Consider the following 27,469-nt stretch of genomic DNA (forward strand, 5'->3'; position numbering starts at 1 on the left):
AACCGAGGCCAAGCGCAGCTCTTGACGGAGTGGGGTGAGCCCCTGCTGCCTCCGCCGTTGAGCATCCCAGAAACGTAGCCAGGTGGCTTCTGAAAAAGAGCTACATAGCCCAGGGGGCCTTACCTGCTGGTAAAAAAAAAATTAGTTTACATCAGCCGTACGAAAGAAGAAGACGAGGACTGTGGACACCGCGGGGCCTGCTAAGGCACAGGCGGCCCACGGCTCTTTCTCGCGCAGCTCAAGTGCGGCAGGCAGGTCACAGGCCCGTCGGGGAATCCAGCCAGCGAGGGACCGACTTTCAAGACAGAGGACACGGCAGACGATGTCAGGAGAGCTACCTGAAAGTTTATTTTATTGCCAGAAATGTAGCAGTTTTGCATATGCACCATACATTCTGTCTGCTCACACACACAAATGTTGCACTCTAGAGGCTGATTAGTAAGTTTGGTATCACCAGAACATACGTATAATTGTGCACGTGTACGACTTCTCAAACCATACAAAGATTGTGTTCGTATCTGCTAAACAGCGGCGTGCACATGAATTAGTGACAAACGGTTAATATGTATAAACACAAACAAAACTAAACAAATATATTTAACTGAACTCGATAAGGATGTTAGTTTTGCTCTAAACGTAATATTAACAACTTAAAACGTGTTAGTTTGTTAAAACGTGGGGTTACTTGCCAGAAGTAGAAATCTCACGGGCTAACAGTCTTGCCTGATTTTGTCTCTGCGTGCATGTCTGCAACTTACTGTGTCTCCTTGTGCTAACTGTACGCATGGATCATCCTCTTTAAAGTTTCACCGACGCAACACTGAGGTTCGCGCGTTGCCTCCACGCGAACGTAAACCGCGTTGGTGGCACTCGTGCGGGCACCGTTACCCCTTTTCCCACTGGGATATATCTGAACCGAGCCAGCACGGGGCCCCATCACGGTACAGGTCTGTTTTCCACTGGTCGTCTCTCCCGTGCCGCCCTCGCGAGACGTCCCGAGTCTGACTCTCGAGGCCACGCGGCGGCACGCACGGCGATGACGGCAGCGTCACCGCTCGGCGTACGGCGCCCGGAACCTTCTGAGGCCGTGCCGGGCTCGCTCGGCACGGCGCCCAAAGTGGCTCGGTTTGTCCGGTGGGAAAAAAAGGCGGACCGTAATTGGCATGCAACCGAGATATAAAATAGATTCATCCACAACAAAAAAATACACTGACGAGGAGTCTCAAACACTAGTTGTTGTTTTTGTTTGGTTGTTGTTCCCTTTTACAAATTGCAGATTTGTTTGCGCTTATCGGTGTGATGCCATGCGATATATTTCCCTTTGGAACACTCGCAGCGAGCAGAGTGCCAGATGGAATCACAGTCTCTCCCGCGGACGATGGCGACGTCGCAGAAACTACTTGTGACGCTACTGCAATAAGTCACTTTTCCGCCCCACGGCGCGTGAAGTCTTCATTCCGCTCAAATCAAATGTTATTGTAATCTCCCGCAGTTGGAACTCAGGCGAATTTACGTGGAAACCAAATTTAATATGATGGTTTTTGTGCCTGTGTTGGCAGCCGGGCTGAGGCCACCGACTCGTTACGCTTGAAACCCGTGGTTTAATCACGGGCGGATGCTGGCTCAGTGCTCCGAGAATCAAACCCACCCGGATCAGCCAACACGACCTGGATTTCCAATGTGCAAAAAGTAATTCAGCGCCAGCTGGTGGATCGTGGATTTAGGCGGGAGGAGATTAACTCGCGGGTTTTGTCCGTTCGCCGTGAAACTGAAGTCACATTTTTAGGTCCGTCAGCCAATTGGGCCCTCCAGACCAATGTATCGGGTTACATTTTTTTTGACCACGTGTCAAGATTGACCGCAAAGTGTCACACCTAACTTGCACGCGACTGCAAAGTAATCATCACCATCATCGTCGTCGTTAGCAGAAGCAGCCATGGTCAATCCACTGCCGGATGAGGGCCTCGCAAAGGCCGTCACCCTATCACAGAGCAATATAATAATAACAACCACTAGCACGTATTAAAACATTATTTTTTTACTTTATAATGCAGAGTAGTGCACACACGGCGATGCTGTAAATGTGGCCGGTAGCTGGGCAGCTCCACACCGCGACACTGGAGAATCCCTGCATGGAGCGGCTTGGGCCCCGGGACAAGGGAGGATTTTGTTCTCATAGAAAACGAGCACGCCCCAAGAAGGACCCATTACAGGCGAAAGCGCCGTTCCCTCTCATCGGCGAGCCGCTCTCCCCCTCTGTCACACCGCACGCGAGTGGCCATCCGAGGGCAATCTGGGCTTGGAAATGAACGTGGCTCGCCTCATTCTTGGAAGATGATGCGAACCGCTAGAAATCGCGGCAGATTTCGCAGCGCCTGGCTCCCGTGCGGTTTAGATCGTTTCCCCTTGGTTTTTGTTGCATTGGCCGTTGTTGTTGTCGAACGCCGCCCTCTCTCGTGAATGCACACCAACAGTAAAGGGCCCCCTCACGTAACGTTACCCTGGTGATTGGCCGGAGCATGCCCGCCCTACGATGATTATACGGCCGATCATAACAATCGGACGCCGACGATGAGAATTGAAGCAAAAGCTGAAGGGTGCTCGGAGGAGGATGCGAAGGGAGAGATGCGATGCTCGGGGTGACACTGGGAGACGGCTTGGATGTGCACATGGATCAGGGAGCAAAACACAATTCGGAGACGTTAATTCGGGGAGACGTTGACTTTTACGTGAGAAGTAAAGTGGCCTTGGGCAGGACGCGTCGCTAGAAGGGGTTGATGGCCGGTGGAAGAGACGGGTGAAAGGGGATCGTGGCCGAAAGAAAGGACAAGATCAAGGGGCGGGGGGGGGGCATAATATAGTTTTGTTTTTGGGTTAGATCGCGTAAATATACGTGTCGTTAAACCCACCACCACCCGACACAGCCAATTAGTAAGGTTATTCACGTAAACAGAACATGCCAATTCGTAACTAGTACAGCACACCGGTGTGTTGGAGAGAAAATCCACAACATTTACAATCTGAGTACGACGTTTCGCCAGTAATACCAAACAGCTTCATCAGGCGACGGCCAAATTTGTGGAGAAATCCTCCCGTTTCGTTCCTTACATAGAGCCGTAGATGTGACGACGTCACTTGTGAGCCCTTCATGTGCGACGTGTCTAAAATGGTGAGGGGTTCCAACGCGGAGACGGAGCAATGAGGGCAGCTCGCGTGCAAGAGTTGGGACACATTGTGTGACGTTTCAGCACTGCGTGCAATGGACCAGGTGGGGCGTTGGCAAGCGAAATAACGAGAGGAGCCGGTTTTTTTTTATTCTCTCTCTCTTTTAGAATTCGGTAAAAACTAAAAAAAACTCAATATTTGCAAGCGCCGCAATGCACGTTGGACATTGTGAAACAAGGAGAAATAACATAAAAGCACTGATCGAATCACGCGACGAAGGTTAACGTCAACATAACTACAGTATAACGAACCTAACGTTATTATTTTGTTCTGGTGAAGATACAAAAAACGGCATTACCTGCTACCACGTTGATTACTGTTATTGTTACGGAGGACGCAACTCAAAAATCAAATGCCCACCTTGTCTCGCTCACGTATGTATTGTTGAACTTCTTTTGCACCGTACATAATCAGAGGTGCGGAGGAAGGTCAGCGAACTAAAAAAATACGCTCCAAGACCAATTTCCCTGCAACTGTCCACGTGTAAAGCCTCGGGAATGATTACAAAATTATTTTTTATTATAATTTAAAGTTACAGCCAAGTGTGTCATTATGGGACCCGGGTGACACCACCATCATCAACAGCCATGTTCTATCCACTGCAGGATGAAGGCCTCCCCAAGGCGCCGCCTCTAAACGACCCTGCGATGTTGAGCATCCATCCAGCCAGCGCGCGCGCTCACCGCGCCCACGATAGCGCACTCGACCGTAATTTTCTTCACCGTTGAGTTATATTTTTTCACAATCTAGGACGCTTCAAACTCTAACTTTATGTCTCGAGACAGACAGGGCCAATTAGCAAGGTTTGTCACGTAAACAAAACGCGCCAATTAGCTGCGACTTCAGATAACGACGGTGTTGTTGGTGAGCAAAACCCACGACGTTTACAATTTGAGTACCGTGACCTTCCGCCGGTGATCGCAACCAGCTTCATCAGGCGATTCGCCAGAATTACGAAGGAAATCCTTCCGCTGTCACGCGAACTCGGGGGGACGAGGCTCGCGAGCCTGGCCCGGGCTCCGCTGGACACTCACCACCCACGCCAGTCGGACGCCTCGACAAGATTCGACGTCTTCGCCTCGCTTAGCCAAGCCCCGCGATGACACCGGCATGGTGAAGTATGGTCAAACAACCTCCCCCTTCCCTCCCTCCCACCCCCAACACACCCTATGACCGATTTCATTTTAGCTCACAGCTGTATTATGCTTGCGAGCAGCTGGCCCCAGCTGTCTGTCACATCCACAATCAAAAGTCCCGTCTGCCCCGGGCTTGGACAACTGTCCGAAAATGTTTACCGACGGGGATTTTCTTTTCTCTTGTTCTCAAGCTTAGTTATTATTCACAGCTGTTTAAACGGAACGCATTTTTGCTATTTTAGTCTCTGGGTGTGCGTGCGGTGCGTGCGGTGTGTGCGTTAGTAAATATAGACGACGTTTTAAACGTTTTAAATGAAAAAAATGGTTACAACGCAAACTCACTGCGGGTTACGAATCGATGACTCCAGTGTTGTGCGTGTCCATTATACAAAGTTATTATTTGATAGCATTGCTAAAGATACCTGAATCGTACGCCACTACATTTGATCACCATAGGCTCCGTGGTGTGTCACTCTTTACTGCCATTATACAACACGGTTTAAGGGTGTAAAGTTTCTGTTTCGGCGGACCTAACGCAATGACTAAGCAGGTTCATTAAACGAACAATAAAAATGATTTATTTCTTTTCACTGTCCGCACGGGAGAGGAAAAGAAAAATATTGACGTTTTGCCAAACTGGCCCTGTGTTCATGGATTTTTTTTTATTAAACGTGTGTGTGTGTGTTAACAGAGAGGGAGGTGTTCAAAGACTTTGGGATGGATTAGTGGAGGCTGGGGGCTTACGGCCAACTTCACCACCAGAGTTACGTCAAATAATGGACCGCAACCGATTGCAGAGACCTCCACATACAAGCAATTGAGTTGCAAGCAACCGAGTCGCACAACCTATCGCTCAGTGCGGCGGACCCCGGCTTTACGCACCGTGCGACGCAATCGGCATACTTAGTCCAGGAATGCCTTCAGAATGCTTCACGTGCTGAGGTCTAGTCCGCACTATCATCTATTATCTCCAGTCTGACATCATCCAGCGCCCATCTCCACTCATCCCGACTGTGCTATCGGTGCCTCGTCACGAGAGTTTGGTTCTCTAACAGGGCGGCGCTCACCCCTTGTGTTGAGAATTAAACTGTAAAACGAATTTTTATTTTTATTTTACCAGCTATGTGGCTGTTTTTTCAGAAGCGAACTGGCCACAAATGATAGTATCATCATCATCATCATCACGTGGAAATGTGTAGCAGCCAAATACTCTAAATGCGTGACGTTGATTCTAAATGTAGAGTGAAAAACCGGAGGGCCCGGAGAAAAATCCACGCGGCCACGGGGAGAAGACGCACACTCCAAATATACAGCAGGCGTCAGGATCGGGATCAAACCCACGACCTCCTGTATACCTGGCGAGGTCGTTAATATCTCCTACCCACCGTGGCTCACGGGAGTGGCTACCGTCAACTTGAGGTGGTGGTCATTCGGTCGAAACGTCAACATCTCTCTTTCCCCCCTCGGAAAAATTGTTTATAAAAAAAACAATCCTTGTTAAAGTTTTGAATACCCCGTTATTCATTCTAACAGTATTATATATATACACACAGCAGTTGAAATTTTGATTCCTATGCTGTCATCAAGCAGCGATCATTCTAAAATGGCCTCCAACGACACGCCACGTCATCGCCCCTGCTCAGCACACCCGATAACCGCCTTGTCTGCTGGGCCACACGGCGCTCTCACATCGCGGAGGGATGACCTCACACCAGTGGCTTCAGCCATCGAGGGTGCAGGCAGTGCAACTGCTCCGGGCGGGGGCGGGTCTCTAGCCACCTTGTGCCGCCGGAGGGGGCTTCAGGCGCCCGGGCTACGCAGAGAGGGAACGCCGGGCGGGGGAAATGGAGGCGGGCGGGGGGGGGTGCGAGGGAATTCCATTTAATTCCTTGCACCGGTGCCTATGCCAAGCGTGGCATACGCCACCCCATTACCCCGTGGATGGTTCGTGCCGATACCGCTCTGTGTATTCGTAGACGCAGGGGCCAAACCCAGCTGTCGTGCAATGCCCAGGCTACAGCCATAGTGACGCGTGGTTAGGGGGTGCGACAATTCTCCCCTGCGACCCCCCCCAAGTCGCGATCCGGTGGGACGTCGCTATTCGGGGGTCGCGATTTTACCTGCAGCGGCCTCTTGCAGCTTTACGGGCTCAGAGGAACTCGTTACGCGCAAACGCTCTCGAAATATCGGTGGCCGTGATCTATCCCGCGGCTGGATGAAAACCTCCCGCCCAATTTACCTCCACCCGAGCTTTTCTCTCGCCAATCCTTCACGGTCGCGCGATGCCATGGTCCCCTTCTAGCACCTGCGCAGGAGTTGATTTCATCGCTCCATCTCACACGAGGGACGCGGCTCGCGAGTGCGCGCCCACTCCCCCATTTAGGCTGCCGCTCTGTCGTCAGTCTCAACCAACGCCGTCGCCCCTTCTCGCGACGCGCCCTGCCCAAGCCCACTCTTCTCAAGAGTCCTCCGTGCGACGTCTCAGATTTGACCCCTTCACCGATCCGCACGTTCCCCTCTGTGCCGCTCAGCGGCACTCCAAGCACGCTTCGCTCCGTACCGCACTTTCCCGGGAGCCTTCGTTCCGTAGATTTTTGTTTGTTGCTGTCGCGAGCGTCCGCGTTTTCCGATCCACACGCCACGGCGTGCAAACCCACGCGCGCGGACCAACCAAAACGAATTGATAACCCACGCGCACGCACGAGTGCCACGCGCACTTCAGAATCGACATTTGATTGACCGAGATGCGACGCATCGTTTGCTCGCCTCGCGTCCGGCGTACGAAACCGCGTGGTCCGGTGACCGATCGCTGGGCCACGACTGCAGGTTTGCATGCCGGCTTCATTCAATTCACCAACAGCGAGCACCGCCGGCTAAAGCCAACATCGAGCCGTGTGCGTGCGTGCGGGCGTGCGCGCCGTCGGTCTATCGGTGAAATTTCGGCTGAAATCAAATTGCGCGCTGGTAAACAACCGGCTAGATGTCAACTAGAAAGCCAACCACGTGAGCTCTCCTCCAAGATAACACGCGATTTGCTCCCTCCCAACAGAAAAGCTCCAGCGGTAAATTTCCGGGTCGTGCCACGCGTTGTCCTGAATGGCGTCCGGTCGTTTCGGTTCACGCGCCCCCACGTTTTGGAGCAGTTCCTTCGAAAGCTCCCGGTGGCACGCGAAGGCGAAACGTCGGAACACCGTGACCGGCACAGCAGGCGGTACGACCCGGAAACACGACGGAGGGCTGCAACGGCAGCACGGCCGCGGAGGGAAACAAAGAAAAACGACGCAAGTGGCGGTACTCTGAGCAGACGTTACGCGGCCCATTTACTGCGACCAAACGTTTCCCCGAAATCATGTGTGCAGCACTGTAATTGCCTTGATTGGGTTTTCCCAGCCGTGTGACCACACGTGCCCCCATTACCAGGCGTGGGTATTTTCGGGCACAAGAATCTCAGTGCTTAAATCATCATGGGTTCCAGCTCGTCCTTGCTGCACCGGGTACGGGAAGGAAAACAGCACCCTCAACATTTGTCCCTGGGAATCCTAGTGCACAAAACTCGTTAAGACGGGACCCCACGTCTACGACAGCAATTGTCAGGCAGTCGAAAGCAAAAAAAACGCTACCAAAAGCAACATTCGGCAGGCTGCGTTTCCAATAGTGTAGGCCCAATCACGTCACAGGGCTTTTGACAGAAGCGGCGGTGCCACGCGCCGGTGCCACGCGCCGGTGCCACGCGACGATTCCACGCATCATGCACCGCTCACAGCGTGTCGGCTCAGCCGTTGCCCTTGGGGCCAGCGGAGGGAGGTTCCTTGAGAGTGGCCTCACCAGGGCATACCACCAGGCCTGGCGGCTTTCCCTGGATCGCCCCCCTTGTTGTTGTTGTTGAGGAGGGCAGCTGTCCTGGGAAAATCTCTGGGGCAGAAGTCCCAGCTTTTGTCATTTGCGTAAGACTCTGCACTTATACGAAGCTTGGCCCCTCTTACGGTACTGTGAGATATTCCATATCCTGACCATGATGTGTCCTTGGTGGTTTTTTTGAACCTCAGGAGGTGGCAACCCTAGGCCTCATGGATGGATGGGATTAGCGTGCACGCACACACAAGCGCACGTGCATGCGCGCGTCTCCCTGGAAAGGCAATTACAACCACTCTCGTCCCTCTGCTCTTGTCCAGCGCTGGGAACATTAACCCCTCCCACCCCCCCTTGAAGTATGGCTGTCGATGTGTTGTTTACGTAGCGGCATAGTATTTACATTCGTTTGAAACGAAGCGTACACCTTTGTGCGTCGTGCGTGTCTGCGTGCGCGCGCTAAGCAATTCCATTTTGGTTTCGGCAACGCAGGTTCCAGCGGACCGAGTGAATTCTCTGCGAGACCCCGACGGACGTCGCTCTGCGCTTGCCGTCCGGCCACGCCCCCCCCCCCCCCACCCCCGTGCGGTGTGCTCCTGAATCGATAGATAATAACATTCATGTCATCTTGTGTCTAGGAAAATATCTCAATTAAAAATTACGCTCGGGGAAAAGAAACAAAAAGAAGAAGAAAAAAAAAGCACACGTACAGCGTTTGCATACCGACGTACGGTCTGCGTTCGTGCGGCGCATCGCCACGCGTGGCGTTGACCCCCGACACGCCAGCCACCAACACACACCCATGTCCGCCACCTCGGTGCCGCGATCGGCTCGCGATGGCTCGGAGCCACGTCTCGGCAACCCCTCGCGGCCCGCTTTCGCTGTCGACGGAGGGGGCTCAGACCGCCGTCGGATCGCAGCCGACCTCCCCAAACAACCGGGACGCGGCCCCGGCGGCGGCCCGGTCTCGTCAAGGCCAACTTCCGATTCTCAGCCAGAGCTCGGCGCGAGGACGGCCACGTTCAGCCGCTGCATTCGCGTAGCAAGGCGGGCTCCCCCCCCCCCTCCTCCCTGCCGACGTTCCCGACCCCCCGGAATGATCCTAGGGGAGAAGAAGGGAGGGGAGGGGGGCGGCGGCGTCTAAAAGTTCGGCGACCTGCGGTCCCACGATTCCAGCCGAGCCCCAGGTCGACGGCCTACGCAGCTCGGCTCGGCGCGAGCGTCGTCGGCGCGTCAGAAGGGCGGAGATCCTTCTGGCCGTCACGCGAGAGGCTCGTTTGCCGAGAGGCGTAACCGCGCACGAGTGGGCACGCCGCCGCCAGCACCACCAGCAGCGCCAACCAGCGTCGCTCACAAAACCATCTTCCGATCGGTCCTTCCAGCCGGAGTGGGCTGAGCCGCCACCCACCCCCCGTAATGTCAACATACGTCAGGAAAATATTGAACACGCAGTGGTAATTTTCTCCTCCAAGACAACCCCCCCCCTCCCCCCGACTGTAACAAATGGACAGAGGTGCGCGCCGTCTGCTCCAGCGTCGTTTGTGGCCTCGCGTGTGACGTTAGTTTAAGGTTTGATCAACGTCGACTGTGTCACCCCCACCCCTCCTGAGTTTCCGAATGCCTCCCACCCTGACCCCCCCCCACTCCGCACCGAATTTAAACAACAAGTCAACAAGTCTCGCCGCCACAGGCGTGGTACTTCTCTCATTTCCTCCGCCTCCAGTGACCGACCCTGGCGTCGTCGCGACACCTGTCCCCACTCTTCGCAGGATACCGTCCTCATTTGTTTTGTTAAAGCGAAGCTGTCCCCCGCGGGGAAATGCTGCAAGTCTTCCCAGAACAGCAGCGTGATGAGTCGGGCTTCGTGTCGGTCACATCCTCTCCGCCGCACGCGCTTGTCTCCTCAAGACGGGTCCGTTGTTTTTTTCTACTTTTCTTTTTTCTCTCGTGGTACCTCCGAGGGCGGCTTGCCGCCTCGGCAACCGCCTCCTACCACATGTAGTAGCTGCGCGAGGTGTCCACCTGCGACGGGGCGGACGAGGAGGCGGACGCCTTCCCCTCCGCGCCCTCCTTCTCCCGCTCGCCGCCCTCCGCCTCCCACAGGCCGATGAGCGGCGGGTAGAGCTCGTCGAGCGGGATGGAGGAGCCCTTCTGCACGTACTGCTTCAGCGACTGGTCGTAGGACCTCCGCCTGAGCCGCCTGACGGCGCAGGCGGCGAGCGACGCCAGGGTGAGCGCCGCGAAGACGGAGGCGGCGGCGGCGGCCGTGGCGACGTTCGCCTGCCGCTCGGCGGGGCTCACCAGGAGGGGCGCCGAGCGCGTCGTCACGTTGACGCAGGAGCGGCGAGCGGCGCGTTGCTGGGCCGTGGCGACGGCCAGGCACACGGCGTAGGCGGTGGCGGGCTGCAGGTGCGTCAGGTTGTACTCGCGCACGCCCACGGGCACGTGCGCCGTGTAGGACGCCCGCGAGCTCTCCACCTTGACGGTGGCCGACGACCACTTGACGTCCGACGGCGTCAGCGTGTCTGGGTTCACCTGCGGGAGCGGGAGGGAGGTGGGGTGGGTTTTGGCGGTGGTTCGGGTTGAGACGGCACGCGGGTTCAGGAGGGTGCGTGGGTTCAGGAGGGTGCGCGAGAAGGCCTTACGCGCAGGCGAGGGCCGCGAAGGCTTTCGCGGCTGGACAACTCCACGAACGAGCGGGAAAAAACAAACACTCTAGTACCCCCCCACGGCCCCTCTCCCCTGTGCTGCCATCTCCCAGCCATTTCATTCCGCAGCCCAAGCCCACTACGTCACACCCTAGTATATCCAGGCAGTATCCTCATTCAAATATTAAACAGGCTCGTTTCTGCTTAGCTTCTGAGGTCTGACAAGATTGGGTGCACGTGCCATTGAGCAATTAGCCTCAGCTGGAAGAGGGCCTCCCCACAGAGGGTATTGGGTTATACTTCACCGCTTTGGTCAGTTTGGATTAGGCGAATGCAGGACCATAGTGCGAGCATAGAAGTACGGTGCAACAATGGATTTTTATGCACCGCCTACTTCATAAAAAAGTGTCTGGATAATGACACGGCATCGACCAAAAAAGTATGTCTCTCCAACAACGTATCCCACTCAATACCAAAATAAATATTGACATGTCTTTATTTTCTTGACGTCGAATGAACGTATTTCGGATGGAGTGATTGTCGGATGGACAGACTCGCCCTACCACAGGAACATGGAATTCCCAACATCGATTGTCTACCTGGACTTGTTTGAGCCTCCAAACTACTTTGACTTTTTACTTTGAAATTCAAAGATGTTTTATTTACTTCCTTTGTTTTCACAACTAGAACAAGGTTCATAGTAGAGGTTTTTGGGTTAGATCGCGTAAATATATAAATGTGTCGTTAAACCCGCCACCACCCGACACAGCCAGTGAGTAAGGTTTGTCACGTAAACAGAACGTGTCAATTCGTCTCTAGTACAGCACACCGGTGTGTTGGAGATCTAAGCCACAACATTTACAATCCGATCACGACGTTTCGCCAGTAATTACAACGAGCGGACAGACAGATTTGTGGAGAAATCCCCCTGTTTCATTCTTTAAATAGAGGGCATTACATGTAAACCTATATTATGGATGATATTGGTCGCGAAAGCCTACGTGTTAGAACGAGGTTAATTTCTCCCACGTTCAGTTGTGAACTCGAGTAAGACACGTGGAAGTCTCGTAAAATCAATCGTTGGTCGTTCGCACACGTGGTGGTGGTGGTTTTGTCGCCGTAGAACACAGATGGTCGTCGCCACTCTTTTTCCTTCCGATATCAGGGGGCCACTGCAAGCTATGGCACTTCTAAATAATCATCTAGATTGACAAGCACATTTGTTTAGAGATGCTTTTCGCGCTTAGTTTGTTGTGTTGTTCCACTCACGGAGCTATTTCTGTGTTGACCATTGGGAAGCTGCGTACCCCCCCTCCCCCCCTTAGAAGCCAGATAAGCCATAGCCCGTTAATCCGGCAAGCTTTAAATTGGATATACATTAATAACAACGGTCACATGTCATGGCCCAGAAAAGCCCCACTGAGCCTCGCCCAAAGACTCTTTTCAGGGAGTGCATTCGGACGTTTGGCCAACTCCGTTTTTAATGAGTCATTCGCTCGTGTGAGGAAACCAACGAATGCCCGGAGATAAAGTTCAAAATCGATCAATAAACAGGTCAGAAACCTATTTGCTGCACTGCCATCTCATTACACCACCTCCGAGATCCCTGTGGTGTGTGTACCCAGTGTGTATGTTTGTGCGTGCGTGCATGGAGAGCAGTGGAACCTGCTGAGTTCAAGTATGAGACATGGCTAACATCAGCTGCAAGTGGTATCAGAACATGTCCTGGCCTTACCTAGGCCAATTCAGCCTGAAATGAATACCTGGTGCGAAGCGTAAACATCGCCACTCGGGAGACAAAGGTGGCCGTGCGTGGTGCCTGTCACACCACCCCACCCCACCATGCACTGTGCTGGCCTTCATAGGTGCTCGCTAACAGCACTTGCCCCTTACAGTTTATTGGCTAAACGGGGGATCTTTACCTTTGTGTTTGTACGTGATTACTAAGTTTCTACTAGATATCTGTGAAACTACAGGACATCTGTGAAAAAGAGCTTCATAGCTCACTAGATTCCTCCAGTAAAAATAAATATTCCGATCTAGTCTCCTCCTATGCACGTGTCGAATTACTCTCATGATCATCATCAGCATCATCATCGTCGTCGGCGGCGGTCATGCTCAATCCACTGCTGGGCACGTGCCGACCACCTCACCTGCCACACGACGAGCACCGAGCGTGCGTCGACGCCCTTCACGGCGAGCGTCAGCCCGCGTGCCTCCACCCCGCCGGGGCCCGCCGGCCCGCCCGTCACGCGCAGCGTCACGCCGCGCGTGTCCGCGCCCTCCGAGTTGTGCGCCACGCACGTGTACAGGCCCGCGTCGTCGCCCCGCGCGTCCGAGATCACCAGCCGCCCCTCGAGCTCCACGCGGTACCGGCCGGGAGGCGAGTCGGCGGCCACCCTGTCCCCGCGCGGCGTCACCCAGTAGATGGCGGGCTCGGGCTCTCCGACGGCGCTGCACTCCAGCGTGGCGCTCGCGTGCGGCTGCAGCTCGAGCTTCGAGGGCAGGGCGGCCGGCGCGATGAGCGGCAGGCAGGCCTCGGCGAGGGCCCCGCCGAGGGACGCCGCCTCCCGCGCGTCGCGCCCCTCGGCGTCGGACGGCGACGCGCAGCGCATCGACTCCGGCTCGAGGAAGCGCACCGCCGTCTGGTTGGCGCCCAGCCACCGGCTGACGCAGTCGCAGCGCAGCGGGTTGCCGTGGAGGCTCACCTCCCGCAGGCTGGGCAGCGAGCGCACGGTGGCGAAGTAGAGGGCGCTCAGCGCGTTGTCGTTGAGCATGAGGCTCTCCAGCTTGGGCACGTCGCGGAAGGCCTCGCGGTGGACGTAGCCCAGCTTGGGGTTGTTCGTCGCCTCCACCTTGGTCAGCTCGGGCAGGTTGTCCAGGGCGAACCTCTCGACCGAGACCAGCTCGGCCATGCTGCTGACGCCCAGCTCCTTGAGCCGCAGCATGTCGCGGAAGTCGCCGTCGCTGATGTGCCGGATCGGGTTTTTGTTGAGGTCGAGGAACTTGAGCGTGGGCACCCTCTGCAGCGCCACGCGGGGCACGCGCTCCAACTGGTTGTCGTAGAAGGAGAGACTCTCCAGGTTGTCCAGGCCCACCATGGCCTCGCTGGGCAGCACCGACAGGCCCATCCCGGCCAAGACCAGGCTCCGCAGATTCGCCAGCGGCCGGAAGTTGAAGTCGACGATGCCGGACACGGGGTTCTCCCCGATCATGAGGATCTCGAGGCCGGGCGTGTGCGCGAACCAGCGCGCGTCAATGCTCCTCAGCTGGTTGGAGTTGAGGTGGAGGCGGAGGAGGCTGGAGAGGCCCCGGAACGCTCCCGGCGCCACGGTGCGGATCTGATTGTGGTTCAGGTAGAGCTCCTGCAGATTCGCGAGGTCCTTGAGGCAGCCGTCGGGCAGCTCGGTGACGTGGTTTTCCTCCAGGTGGAGGGTCACGAGCTGGGTCAGGTTGGACAGCCCCGTGTCCAGGACGGAGCTGAAATTATTCTGCGAGAAGTCGAGGTCGGTGAGGTTCAGGAGGGACGACGATATCGGGTCGGGCACGACAGCAATGGAATTCCCCTGGAGTAGAAGGACCTCGGTGGTGGTCACGATGCCGGGAGGGATGCCCGTCAGGTGCTGGTCGTTGCAGTCGACGGTGGGGGCCTCCCGGTAGGTGGACTGCGGGGTGAACCATGGGCGCACCTCGCAGACGCACGGCTCGGGACACCAGGAGGCCCACTGCGAGCCGTAGCAAGCGGCGGGCAGCAGCAGCAGGAGCGTGGGGAAGAAGAGGCACGCTCGAAGCGGGTGGAGCGCCTGGGCCGCCATCCTGGGATCCGGACGCTTTCACCGAGGGACCTCGCGCAAACGCCCGCGGCGCAAGCAGCAGAACCAAAGGACGTACAAAAAAAGTGTTCAAACAACACCTAATTTTTTTATTTTGTATTCAAGTGAAAATATTCATCGCGTCAAGCCTGGGTCCACAGGGCTGGCCAACGCGTTTTTTTTTTCCTTCCAGGAAAGGGGTTACGTGATTTAGGCGTTTAGGCGTGTTTTTCACTTATTCTGGCTTAAGATGCTTCGATGGAGAAGCAGATTGATTTTCCTTCATTGACTCAAGGAGAGCTTCTTTAAGTGCATTCTGGCCTGGGGGGGGGGGGGGGGGTGAAAGGAAAAAAAACACGAAAGAAAGTATCAGACTGCTTCGCCATGTCCGTACGAATCGTTACGCGCTGCACAAAATCAATCCGTTCCTGATGCGGTACACATTCAGCTGCATGTACTGTACGTACAGTATGCACGTTGGACTTCTTTTTCGCGCCGTGCGTAGCCAACCGCGCTGATCGGATGTGCGACTGCTGTCCCGTCGGACATTGCGCACAATTAAACCGACCGTGAAAGTTACAATTCAATCTCAGGGATGCCGCGGTATGATCTATCACGACAGGATACAGTGTCGAGTCTCCCAACGTGACGAAGGGTCACGGTATCCGCGTTTGTTTTGTTTTGAATATTCAACTGCACGTTGCGTTAAATCCGTAACGTGCTGGTTCTGTGCCGCGCGGTACTTGCAGCGTACATTAAAACAAAAGTTGTCTAAAAGTTCAACTGCAGCTCTCTCACACCATCGTTGGCCCATTGCAAACATAATTCAATCCATTGCAAATTTATGGAAAATATAAGAAGGTTTTACCCTTACTGGCAATAAAACAGGAGGTGGTAAGATGCTCTGACACCAAATATCTACAATTTTGCAAGGCATCCTCAATTCTGCATGAACCACACATACTTGCGATGAGCATGCTAACAAACATGCTCTGATAATACATGCATTGTGTTTGAAACTGATTGGCAGACACCAAAAACAGCCGTCTCTTATGGCCTAGCCTCAGCAGTGTGAGACCATAGAACGACGTGAAAAGGCGAACAGTCCAAAGACAATGCAAGTATCAGAACACTCATAGCTCGGGTGGAGCAGTTATTCTTTTTTTTCATCATTTTGGATACTGGCAAACAGAAAAAAAGGTCCCGTAGATACACTGCACATTTACAAGCAATCGCACTAACAACACACACACAGGCTGTCAGTGCCACGAGAAATAATGAAATGATAGAATCGCTAAATTAACGAGGTCATATAACTGCCGTCAATTACTCTGGAAAACAAAGCACTCGTTTTAACGGGAAACTGCTATTAATGGGGAACTGTGATATCTCGTTGTTTTTTAAAAGAAATATTTTGTTTTAGTGAGGCAAACAAAAATATTTGCATGTGTACGGCAAGGCCGTAATTATAATAAATATTGGGGGGGGACGCACCCCCCCCCCATATTCAAATATGCTCAAAATGTCCCCTCCAATATATTGCTACAAAATAGATTTCTGTTTATATAATTGTGGTTTGGTTGTACTTTATTCATCCCTAATCTCTGCCATTACATACAATGAAACAAGAAAAGGTAAAAAAAAGAAAAAACACAGCAATATAATACAATATAAATGTTTTATAAAAAGTCCATCCCATGTGAAATGGCAGGAAATTCGTTTTCAAATTTAGATTTTTTTCTGCAGGGGGACCCCTAAACCCCCTGGAAGATTTGGTCCCCCCCAATGTTGACTCCATGGCTACGGTCTTGATGTGTACTGTATACACAGGCCACACAAATTACGATATGACGATGTTGTACAACGCGGATGATACGGTGCGTGTTGTACAACGCGGATGATATGGTGCATCGCGCACTCCGTATCGCACGATGTTATCACGGCTATCACCAGACCGCGGTTTCATTTCACTTTACCAAAGTCGGCCCCTTTATTATGTTTTCCTCTCCACGAAAGTTATCGCTTTTGTGCCCTCCCCTCTTTAACCACTCTCACTCCGTCAGCATTGAGCCGCAAGCCTCCCGCGAAGCGCGATTTGTCACCCGAGCAGCAGGCCTCAATTCATTTATTCGATGGGCAATAAAGGATAAATGATTGTTCCTGCCCCCTGGACGAAATATACGACCGTCGGTCCGCGCCGACAGGCCACGCTCTCCACTCGCAAAGCCATTGCTCAGCGAAGGGCCATTGTCATTTAAACAATGGCGTTCGTTTATTCCCGATTGATTGGGGTAAAAAAATGGAAAGGGGGGCACAGGGCCGCAAGGTTGCTTGGGCACGCCACTGCCGGGAGATGAAGGGGGGGCTTTGCCTCTCCACTGGCGGAGAGGGAGCTCTGGGAAATCGCCACCTCGTGGATATTTTAGCCTCCGCGGACGTCTTAGAAGGAGGTGGAGGTCCCCAGACTTTACCCCACCAATGTAACAAACCAAAACTAATACCAAGGTTTTAACATTTACGTTTCAATCTGGACACGTTGTCTTGAGATGAAGAAACGGTGCGGATTTGTCTTTGGATTGGGCAAATACCGAACCAAACACTGTTTAGATTTTGAACATCAGGATAATTGAGGAATATGAACACAGCTTTTCTTTCACGACCAATCAAAGGAAAGAAAGATCTTGGAGTTTCGTCCAAAACGGCTTCTCTTAAATGCCAATCGTCGGCATTGTAAATAAGAACTGACGGCAAAATAAAACTGTCGTGCCCGCCAATTGATCTGTTGTTCGCCCGAGTGGCAACTTCACGGCTAGCATTCAGATGTCCCCAGTATATCAGAATTTGAATATTTATTTATACTGGAGGAATCCGATTAACTATAAAGCTCCTTTTCACAAATGTCCATTAAGGGCGGTTAAGAACATTACAACAACAAACATTACAAAAACACGATGTAGTGCAAAGTACCAGAAAGGTAAACAAATGACCCAGACAAATACAAAACTAAACCACCCCCATCCTACCAGGCAAAGCCGCACTGAGGTATTAAATTATTATTCAGAAGCGACCTGGCCACAAATCATTGCTCAACAAAGTGGACCATCATTTGGACATTTATAGCCAGCAAAATAATCTAATCTCAATGGATGTTTGTAAACATCGCAACACGACATCCTCGAGCGTGGAGGTGGCATACGTTGTTACCAGTCGATCGGCGGCTTACGAGTGGTGCAAGTTGCTCGTGATGGAGTAAGGCTGGGACGCTGCCACGGCGCAATGGTTCAAACACCGTGGACCTGCAATCAAGAGGTCGCCGGCTCGTCCTTCCTGCGTGGCATTTGAAACAAATGTTTTGCGCGTTTATTAAAATCGCAGCGGTGCCTTTTGGGCTGGCCATCGTACAAAGATGACCACCGCATCGCGCGGCGCTTCCAGGTGCACCTCTGCAGCCGTCTGGAATGTTCTTCCCTTCCGATATTAGGAAGCCGCTGCGAGCTACGCACTTTTAAATCATCATCTAGATTGGAAACTCATTTCTTGAGAACTGCCTTTTTGTGTTTAGTTTGTTGTCCTTCCCCCGCGCCTCCGATTAGCGCGCCTGGCCATGTACGGCGCGAAAGAAGTTAAAAATCCGTACAAATCCGCACCCCCCGGCATTTGTGTCCACCCGCCCGGTGGCATAAAACGGGCTTACCGCGATCAGTCCATCGCGTGGTGGGGTAAAGTGGTGGGATATACGCCACCACTTTCGGTTCAAGGCTTCTGAAGATTAAGGCCGAGGAACCTCGGAAGGAGCTCGCTCTCCCTACAGGGCCCCCATACCACCATCCTCCACTGGCCGAACGAGTGAGCGAGCGGCGGGGAGTCACACAAAACTAATTTTGCGGGCGTCTGCGCCTATTGCCAAGCGAATGCGCCGCACTCCTTCGGCAAATTTCTAGGGAAACCTTTCTCGGGCGCCCCATAATTCTCGCTTAGCCACTCGACGGGAACGCGCGCCCGGCCTCCCCCCCCCCGCGTGGGGGTCCCAACCCCCCACGGTTGCCATGCCCACCACACAAAAGGCCGAGTGCTGCCATAATGGGCCTCCAATGGTACCAACCCACTCCCCCTCATCATTATTATTAGAACTCTGCTCTCTCTCTCTCCACCGCTCTCCTCACTCCCTCGCCCTTCACCGGCCTCCAACAATGAGCCGCCCAGGGCAAAAAACTCCCAGGGCATACAATCGCCGGGCATGGGGGGCGGGGTGGGGGGCTACTTCTTGTTTGGTCACTCGCCTCTGTGGGATGGGGTGGGGGGCATTTCTCACGGACCCTGCCGCTTTGTCATGCAGATGCCCGGCCACGTTCCCAAGCTTCCCAAGCGGAGCAACGACTCCACACACACCACCCCGCCACCCCCACCTCTTCGGGTTAATATTCGCTACACACTCGCGCGTGCGTGCACGCGCACAAAGACAAAGATCCCCCGTGTAGCCTGTGACAGACTGTTGGGGCAAGTGCTGTTAGCGAGCAGCACCTACGGAGGTCGGCACGGCGCACGAGGGGGTGGGTGGCCAGCGCCACGCCCGGCCGCCTTTGTCTCCCCAGTGGCGATGTTTACACACCGCGCCAGGTACTCATTTGAGGTCCCGGGACCGGTTCAGGTAATCGTCGCTGGTGTTGGCCGTGAGCGGGTTTATAGCGCAGCGCACACGTAGACACACACAAACGCACTGCCACACACGCACACATGCACAAGTGCACTGCTCGTATGCTGGCATGAGGTCACGCGGAGGATCCGGTTTGCTATGGGTTAACTCATGTGCCAGGCTAGGTGCACGTTGAGACCACCACGTGAGGTGTGGAGGGTCTCTGACTGCTGGCAGGTCACTGGGTGGACCCAGGTGCTATGGGTTCGCTGGCTAGGACGAGCACCACCTGGGCTCCCAGCTCTGCCAACTCGGTAAGTTTTACAAAGATCCCCGTATAGCCTTAACAGACTGTAGGGGCAAGTGCTGTGAGCGAGCAAGTTTTACACACACGCACACACACACGTTTTTCATAATCCTGTTTTTTTGGGTTAGATCGCGTAAATATTACGTAAATATTACGCGATCTAACCCAAAAAACGTGCCAAAAAACCTGTATTATGGATGTTATTGGTCGCGAAAGCCTACGTGTTAAACACACACGTTTATACACACACGTTTGTACACACACGTTTACTCAGGCGCACGTTTTCGTGGTATGATGGATTTTTCTAATTACCACTTTAACAAACACAGAAGCAAAACATTTGAAAATAAATTCAATGCTCGAGAATTGTGGGTGAGAAAGACCTAGAATTCGTAATGGGTATACATCTCTAAATCCCCGTGAGATTCAGTATTAGAACATTGTTGCGTCACGGCTTTTTGTTGTTTTTGTAACGTGCCAAAGCATAGCTCGTCATCAACGCTCTAGGTTCCCCGGTTCCCTGCCGGTCACAATGGGCCCGTCTTCGACTCCGTCTGACGAAAATAACTCCAGAAAGTTCAATGACTGAGAGCCCGACTCACAGACAGACAGACAAACAAGAGAAATGGAACTTTCTTTCAGTGAACATTGGGACGGTGCCGTGGGCAGCGCACCCGACTTGCAATCCCAGAGGCGGGGCGGGTACCCATCTCCCGTCGCGGCAGCCGAAACAATGGCCAAAGGTTTCAGGAACGCTGGCCACCGCCTCTTGTCCACCCAGCATACCACCGTGGGTGGTTGAGCGGCAGGTTCGCGTGTGGTGGGGTAAAGTGTGGGCACTGCTCCCTCTTTCAAGACGTCTGGCCACCTTCTGCCAGCGGTGGCGTGAGCGAGCGATATCAGTGCCGGACCTTCACCATTCAGTGATGTAGATCATCTTGTGTTTTCACAAGAGGGGGGGGGGGGGGTTACCGCTCCTGTATATTTACACCTGAGAGCCAAGGGTCCAGGGCCCCTGTCTGTCAACATGGACACGTGTGAAGTTGACCCCGAAAGACCAAGCCTAAACGATCAATCTAAAAATATTTTTGGTAATATTATTTTACCAGGTAAGGTGCACTGAGCTACAGTATAATACCTATTTTTTTTTTAGAAGCGACCTGGCTTTTACAAATGACAGCTCAACGAAGTGGTTTTTCATCACGTGGAAATTTATAGCAGCCAAATACTCTAAACGCATGTCGATTCTGAATGCAGAGGGTCAAACACCGGAGGACCTGGAGAAAAATCCCCCAAAAAGGCAGCTCGTTCTGTACCGTTACTGCTACTGGACTTTCTCCAGCCATTATCCGCCGGTGACCCGCAGCGTCAACTAACGGGGCACATTGCCACGGTGCGACGTTGCTCTGCCCATCGGATCACGACGTCAAACAGTTCGTACAAATCCAGACGGCCGGGCCATACCACATCGACTGATTTGCCTGCTATTTGTTTCTTCAGCACTGCTTTTTGTATTTAGCTTAGTTTGTTGTCCTTCCCCCGGCACCTCCGATTAGTACGGTTGGCTACGTACGGTGTGACACAAAGTTCAACATGCGTACATACGGTGTTCAACCATCGACCCGCAGGTAAAATAGATAGTGAATATTTTTTGGGTTTGCATCTTTCGTCACGCCGGTTTACTATGGGACTCCACCCCATCGTCGCTTTTCCCTTAATTCTTACGATCTTGCTCAAGGCAACAAATATATATCAATGTTTTATCAATTACAGCTTCAAGAGTGCAGTTTGCTGCTGGCTGCTTGGTGTTTTGGGCCTTTTGGCCCCTGCGCCCAGCCACGCTAATTTTTTTTGTAAGTTTTCAAATCCAATGAGTCGAGTGTATTCGCCCACTCGCCAAATGATTGTACTTTACAACAACAATAAAACGGCCCATCATATAAAAAGTTGGTTCCTGTGCTTCATTTGAGGCGCCACGGTGGCGAGATGTTGACTACCTCAGGAGGTCGTGGGCTCCATCCCAACCCTGACGACCGCTGTATATTTGGAGTTTTCATGTTTCTCTCCCGGTGGTCGCGGGGATATTTCTCCGGAACCTCCGTATTTTTTTCCCTCCACAGAGTATTTGGCTGCAATAAACTTCCACGTGATAAGCCACTTCGTTGAGCTATCATTGGTGATAGCCAGGTCGCTTCTGAGAAAGAGATATATAGCTGAGTGGGGCCTTACCTGGTAACGTAAATAATAGTTTAGTTTTTTAGTATTTGGCGACATTGCAGCAATGAGAATTGAAGATTCTGGTTTGGGTCTCAGGTTGAGAACGCGACTCTGCAATCGGGGGCAAGGGCAAGCGCAGCACCCCCTAGTGGCTGGGCCGGGGGCGGTGATTAGATTTTACTTTGATGGGATCTCAGAAGTAGTTCTGTGATATCCGCTTCCACTGCGCCATTCTCCACCAACACGAAGGGTTGCACTGCTCTGCAAGAGATCCGAATGGTAACTTCATCTCACGGTATGACGCCGCCGATAGCGCAATCGGGATAGAATTGGGATAACATTTGGGGGAAAGGACAAGACCAACAGTTGTGACCCGAAATCCGGCACTCGGTCTGACGGTTCCCTCGCTGTCATTTTGTTTATTGACACCACGTGATGGCGTCAGTTGTACACGTTGTGAACCAACGACTTGTCCAAGAGAGTACAGGTAATCCCCGACTTACGATGGTCCGACTTACAATATTTTGATCTTACGATGGCGATAGCGATATGACAAAATTGTAAAATATTTTTCATTTCGCGTGGCAGGCAAACGCAGCAGCGTACTAGGTACGATATTGTAACTTTATCCTCGCCATCCTCCTCTTCCGACAACTAAGTTAATGTAGCCATCAACAACCTAACATCGTTCAAGTATGCAGACGACGGACAGAATCTTGGTGAGTACAGTAGAATATGATACGTTACGATACGTTCAATGCATGTATGATACATAGCTTTAGCGATTTCATTTCGGGGGTTACCACGATACGATACATACGTTCAATGCATGTTAAAAGTTTTTATAGCAGATAGGATTGTTTCCTGAAAAAAAACTTTCTATTAAATTGCAGTTCATATAGGTAGGCTAAGAATTTACCTTGTTTTTTTACTTTAAATGTTACTGTGCAATACAGTATTGTAATTAATGAATACATACAGTATATAGTTTATACAGTACGGTATTGTAAATTGCTCTGTTTTGCTAAATTATCACCATTCTTTAAGACTCCTGGGTAGGCTAGGCCATTTTCGACTTGCGATATTTTCGACTTACGATGGGGTCGTCGTAACGCATCTCCATCGTAAGTTGGGGACTACCCTGTATCAAGCAAATAACCAGACAAACATCCGTTTCTCCACAAACAATCAGCAACCTCCAGGCCTTCTGGATCCATATTTTCCAGCAGCATTTGTTTGAGCGTGCAAACTCTGGACCGAAATAAACTTTATCAAATAAAACTATAATCAATTTTTATTTTACCAGGTAAGGACCACTGAGCTATATACCTTTTTTTCAGAAGCGACCTGGCCACGAATGATAGCTCAACGAAGTGGCTTTCACATGGAAATGTATAGCAGCCAATTACTCTAAACGCATGTTTTTAAATGTGGAGGGAAAAACTAAATGACACGGAGAAAAACCCATGCGACCACGGGGAGAACACGCAAACTCCAAATATACAGGCATCAGGGTCAAGATCAAACCCACGACCTCCTGTATACCAGGTGAGGTAGTAAACATCTTGCCACCGTGGCCAGATGCTTACAGTTAGGGTTGAGAAAACAAATTAATCCGGGACATATCATGGGCAGAAGGAAATCTCTGAATATTAGAAGAGGGGGGGAACTCCATGTGAATGCATTGTTCTGAGCGGTGAATTATTATTATTAAGATCATGCAACTGACCAAATTGGCACTTTTAATGTCCCGGAAAGAATGACCGATATCCAAAGGCAGTGCACCACCTCAACACGGGGACGATCCCGGAGAAACAATGACAGTTGGCGGATCGTATCTACAATTCATCTGCGAGGACGCTCACTTGAATGTCAGCTGTTGTTGTTGTCAGAGGAGCCGTCTGCCCGCTACATTGGGGGCTCGCTTCCGAGTGAATAAGAGGTATTTAAAAGGCCTAGTGGCATTTAAACTGTCATTCATACGCGCAGCCCAGTCCCATGCGTCTGAACTAAAGATGCAGCGCAAAAGACAAACGGCCCTTATCACGTAGAAAGATTAAAAATAAAAACCCTATGATGTGTCCCATGCTGTTCAACACAAGCAATGCGGGTGCTGGCACATTGGGGGCCCTAATCGTAACTTATTTTGGACCCCCCCCCCTCCACTTTAGATGTATAAACTGCTAGTGAGATAGCAGAAGAGATTATATAGATAACAGATGTAGGTATGGCGAGACGAGAGATAGAGCTAGGAAAACAGATGTTGGAAACGTGGGAGATACAGGCAAGAGACACGTGAGATGAGAGAAGGGAGATGCAGAGAAGATCGAGATGAGAAAGACAGAGATTATCCGTGTCATGTTCATTCGCTCTCTGTACGTTTGCTGTGATTTTAATTCGATATGATGATGTTGGTTCACCCCTTGTTGTAATTACAGCGCCCCTTCAGCTGTTTTGGGTCCCAAACCGTTAGTTTACTTGTGCGTCATGCCTCCAGTGAACACACACGATTGAAGACTCCTTTATAATTAGAATAAAAAGATGGTGATGAGACGATAACACTTTGAACTCTCCGTCAAGCACGCCACCGATAGCACTCCAGTGACGCCACGAAAGGGGGGGGAGGGGATTAGAAAGTACGGCGGTCACGGCAGGGGGTGGTGGGTGTCACCAGAGACCTGAATGTCAATTGAAAGTCAGTTGAAAGTTTTCTCATTCTAGATTTGAAGTTTTCGTGACTGCAGGGATCCATACTCTTTGGTTCTTTCGGTAAAGTCACGTAGGTAAATATAAATCTATTTTATTTTATACCTACGTGACTTTACCGAAAGAACCAAAGAGTATAGTTTTCTCATTCATCAATCTAAAAAAAACCCACATTGGCCGGCCCAGATAATGCCACCTGTGTAGCAGGTGCAGGATGTACGTCGAACTTCTGTACGTCGAACTTCTTTCACACCGCACGTAGCCATCCGCGCTACTACTGTTTGTGTTTCGGGTTGCGGTTTTCTTTGAAGACACAAATTTCAGATAATAACGTCCAGGTTTAAACATGGTTCATATATTTACTAACAGTTTTCTTTACAACCAAGTTAAAGTAGACAGCCGGCGATGCTAATTCCCGCTGCCATGTATGAGCCAGTGGTGGAAATTCCACATTCCTATGGCGGAGATTATACTTTACATAAGATAACCACACTTTACTTCTCACAAAGCGGTATCCATTTTATCAGCCCATTTGGGAGATGATTATGTTGTTGTCCATGGTACATAACAGTACATACGTACTAAATTATAATTACTTATGAACATACTTCATCATGATTGTCGTTACGGGTTGATGAGGAGGCTCAAGGATGCGTCACGAAACAATGTGCCACTGATGGCCGGAAATCAAACTCACGTCCACTAACTACCCTATCGCTCCACCCATATGTTATAAAATTCTGACAATCGTCTAAAAATCCAGCCATAATCATTGAAACTATCCACAGCGCTTTGCCATAACCGCCAGCCACTACCGCTCTTAACAATCGCTCGCAGTAACAGACTGCATCAAAAACAAATACTCCAAACGTCATTGCCCCCAACAACCATGACATAATCACAGCCGGGATGGCTCTGGAGAGATCAACATTGGTATGGACTCTTCCGCGTGTCTTAGCGTAAACACCATTCTGGAGAGCCCATAGCACAGACGAAGGAAGCTTTGTGCATTTGCCAACAGCCTTGTCGCCCGTGGCCTACGATCTCCGTGTCCCAATTGGGCCCCCTCCCCGTGGTGCAAGGAATTAAATTGTGGATCCACCACCGCCGTCAAAACACTCCCCTCTCTTCGCCCGCCGGCGAACGAGGGCCTCCCGCCGGCCCACCGGTGCGGCCATGCGCAGCTGCACCGCCTGCGCCCGCGGCGGCGGCTGCACCGACTGACGCGACAACGCTTGTGCGCGGTGTGGCAAGAGCGGGTGGTGGTCGTGCGTACAGTACCTGTGCGACCTGCCCTTGCGACGACACCCTTCCCTGCCCGGTGGGGTCGCAACGATGTTGCAGAGCTCCCTCCCTTGCGCCGCCCGGCACGCCTTGTCCGCCTGGTCAGCTCCACGTTTTGGTTGCCCAATGAGCGGCCCCGTGTGTTGCTGCCTGGCCGCCTGCCTGGCTGGCCGGCTGGACTGCCGGTGATGTGACTGGCTAGCTCGTGGGTTTGGGGCGCCTGATCAGCTGGACGGGCGTCTATCTGGCTGGAGTGGCTGGCTGAATTTGCTGGGGTTGCAATCCGGTCGATCGGCTGGATTTTCTGGCCGGCTCGCTGTCTGGCTGACGCCAAGGGGTTTTGTTTTGTTCCTTCAGCTTGGCCCTCGCTCGCTGGGTTGGTCTTCTTGCTGTGTGCGGTTGCGTGAAAAAAAAAAGATGACAGACGCTGCGAATTGGTTTGATCGGCTGACTCGCTCCTCCCTCCGTGGGCTCTGCTGCTGCCGCTGCCGTGTCCCGGGGAAGCTGGCAGGCTCAGTGGTCAACTTTCAGTCGTGGTGGGGGGGGGGGGTCACTGACCGCCTCCCACCACTCCGCTACCTCCCACACCCCCCCCCCCCTACCTAGCTGACACCTTACAGGCCTTGGCTCCAGCCGCACACAATTTGTGCATTCGCCTCGCTGCCTTCGCCGCCCGCTGCCCGCCGCCGATGGGACTCGCTCAAGACGCCTTGCGGGGGGCAGGCGGGGGGTAGTTGTCACGATCCGCTCGATTTAAAATTTGCCCGGCATCGTCCGTGCCAACGAAATCAAAAGCCGCCCGCTCCACCCGCTCCACCCACCCCTGTCCCTCCTCTCCTCTCCCCTTCCTTTGCTGCGAGTAAATCCGCGACGCACTCGCGGCGAACGAATCGGACGGCTGTCGAAAATGAACGTCGTAGCCTCACCCCCGTGCACCACCACAGCCACCACCACCACCGCCGCAAATCACTCGCGGCGTCCACTCGCAGCCTCCATCGCTTTCTCTCTCTGCTGGGGCTGCGCTCTCCGCCTCCTCCTCCTCCTCCCACCCCCCCTGCGCTCCGTGCAGCCGCCGTCTCCGTGGGGGAGGAGCGTGCAACACGGGAGCGCGGCGGTCGATGCGAGCTGTTGGCCGCCTTTGTTTCAGATTTCCCCGAGAAACCTGCGGGTTGCCGACGGCGTGGGGTTTCTCTCGAGGCGTGCGTCAGCGAGATCGCGCCGAAGCGTCCTCACATTGCACGCCGGCTCCCTCGTCCCCTCGTTCCCTAGCCCAAAATAAAGATCTCCCACCCACCCACACCTAGAGCCTTGACAGACTGTTTTTGGGGGCAAGTGCCGTTCTCTCGCCATCTCTCGCAGTCTTGCGTCGAGCACCTGTACACCAGGTGACATTGTCGCTCCGCATTCGCGCTTGCACGCACTTTCCCCCTCCTTTGGCTGCTATTCCATCCTTGGTCTCGACCCGCCCGGTCACCCATCGCTTGCCGCGAGGTGTCCCGCCCAAGCCCCATTCTTCTAAACAGCCAAAAACGATGTCCATGCCTCGCTTACGTCTATTTAACACGTAGGCTTTCGCGACCAATATTATTTGACAAAAAAAACTTTACTATGAATCGCTTATGTCTTCGAATCCACGTGGTCCTCTCAGTGTC

The 27,469-nt window shown here is 52.6% G+C and overlaps 1 protein-coding gene across 1 annotated transcript; it reads right to left on the bottom strand.

The window, feature by feature from the left end:
* Positions 1 to 325: 325 nt before the first annotated feature.
* Positions 326 to 26,959, bottom strand: LOC116952797 (leucine-rich repeat neuronal protein 1-like). The gene is made up of 3 exons (XM_032972453.2): positions 25,815 to 26,959; positions 13,012 to 14,991; positions 326 to 10,745 (listed from the first exon to the last, which is right to left on the bottom strand). The coding sequence occupies exons 2-3, from the start codon at positions 14,671 to 14,673 to the stop codon at positions 10,200 to 10,202; spliced, it is 2,208 nt and encodes a 735-aa protein (XP_032828344.2). The 5' UTR covers positions 14,674 to 14,991; positions 25,815 to 26,959; the 3' UTR covers positions 326 to 10,199.
* Between the last annotated feature and the right edge of the window lie 510 nt (positions 26,960 to 27,469).

This window comes from Petromyzon marinus, chromosome 48 (genome assembly GCF_048934315.1).
Source record: "Petromyzon marinus isolate PM22_M1 ecotype Great Lakes invasive population chromosome 48, UKy_Petmar_22M1.pri1.0, whole genome shotgun sequence".
In the NCBI taxonomy this organism is placed as follows: Eukaryota; Metazoa; Chordata; class Hyperoartia; order Petromyzontiformes; family Petromyzontidae; genus Petromyzon; species Petromyzon marinus.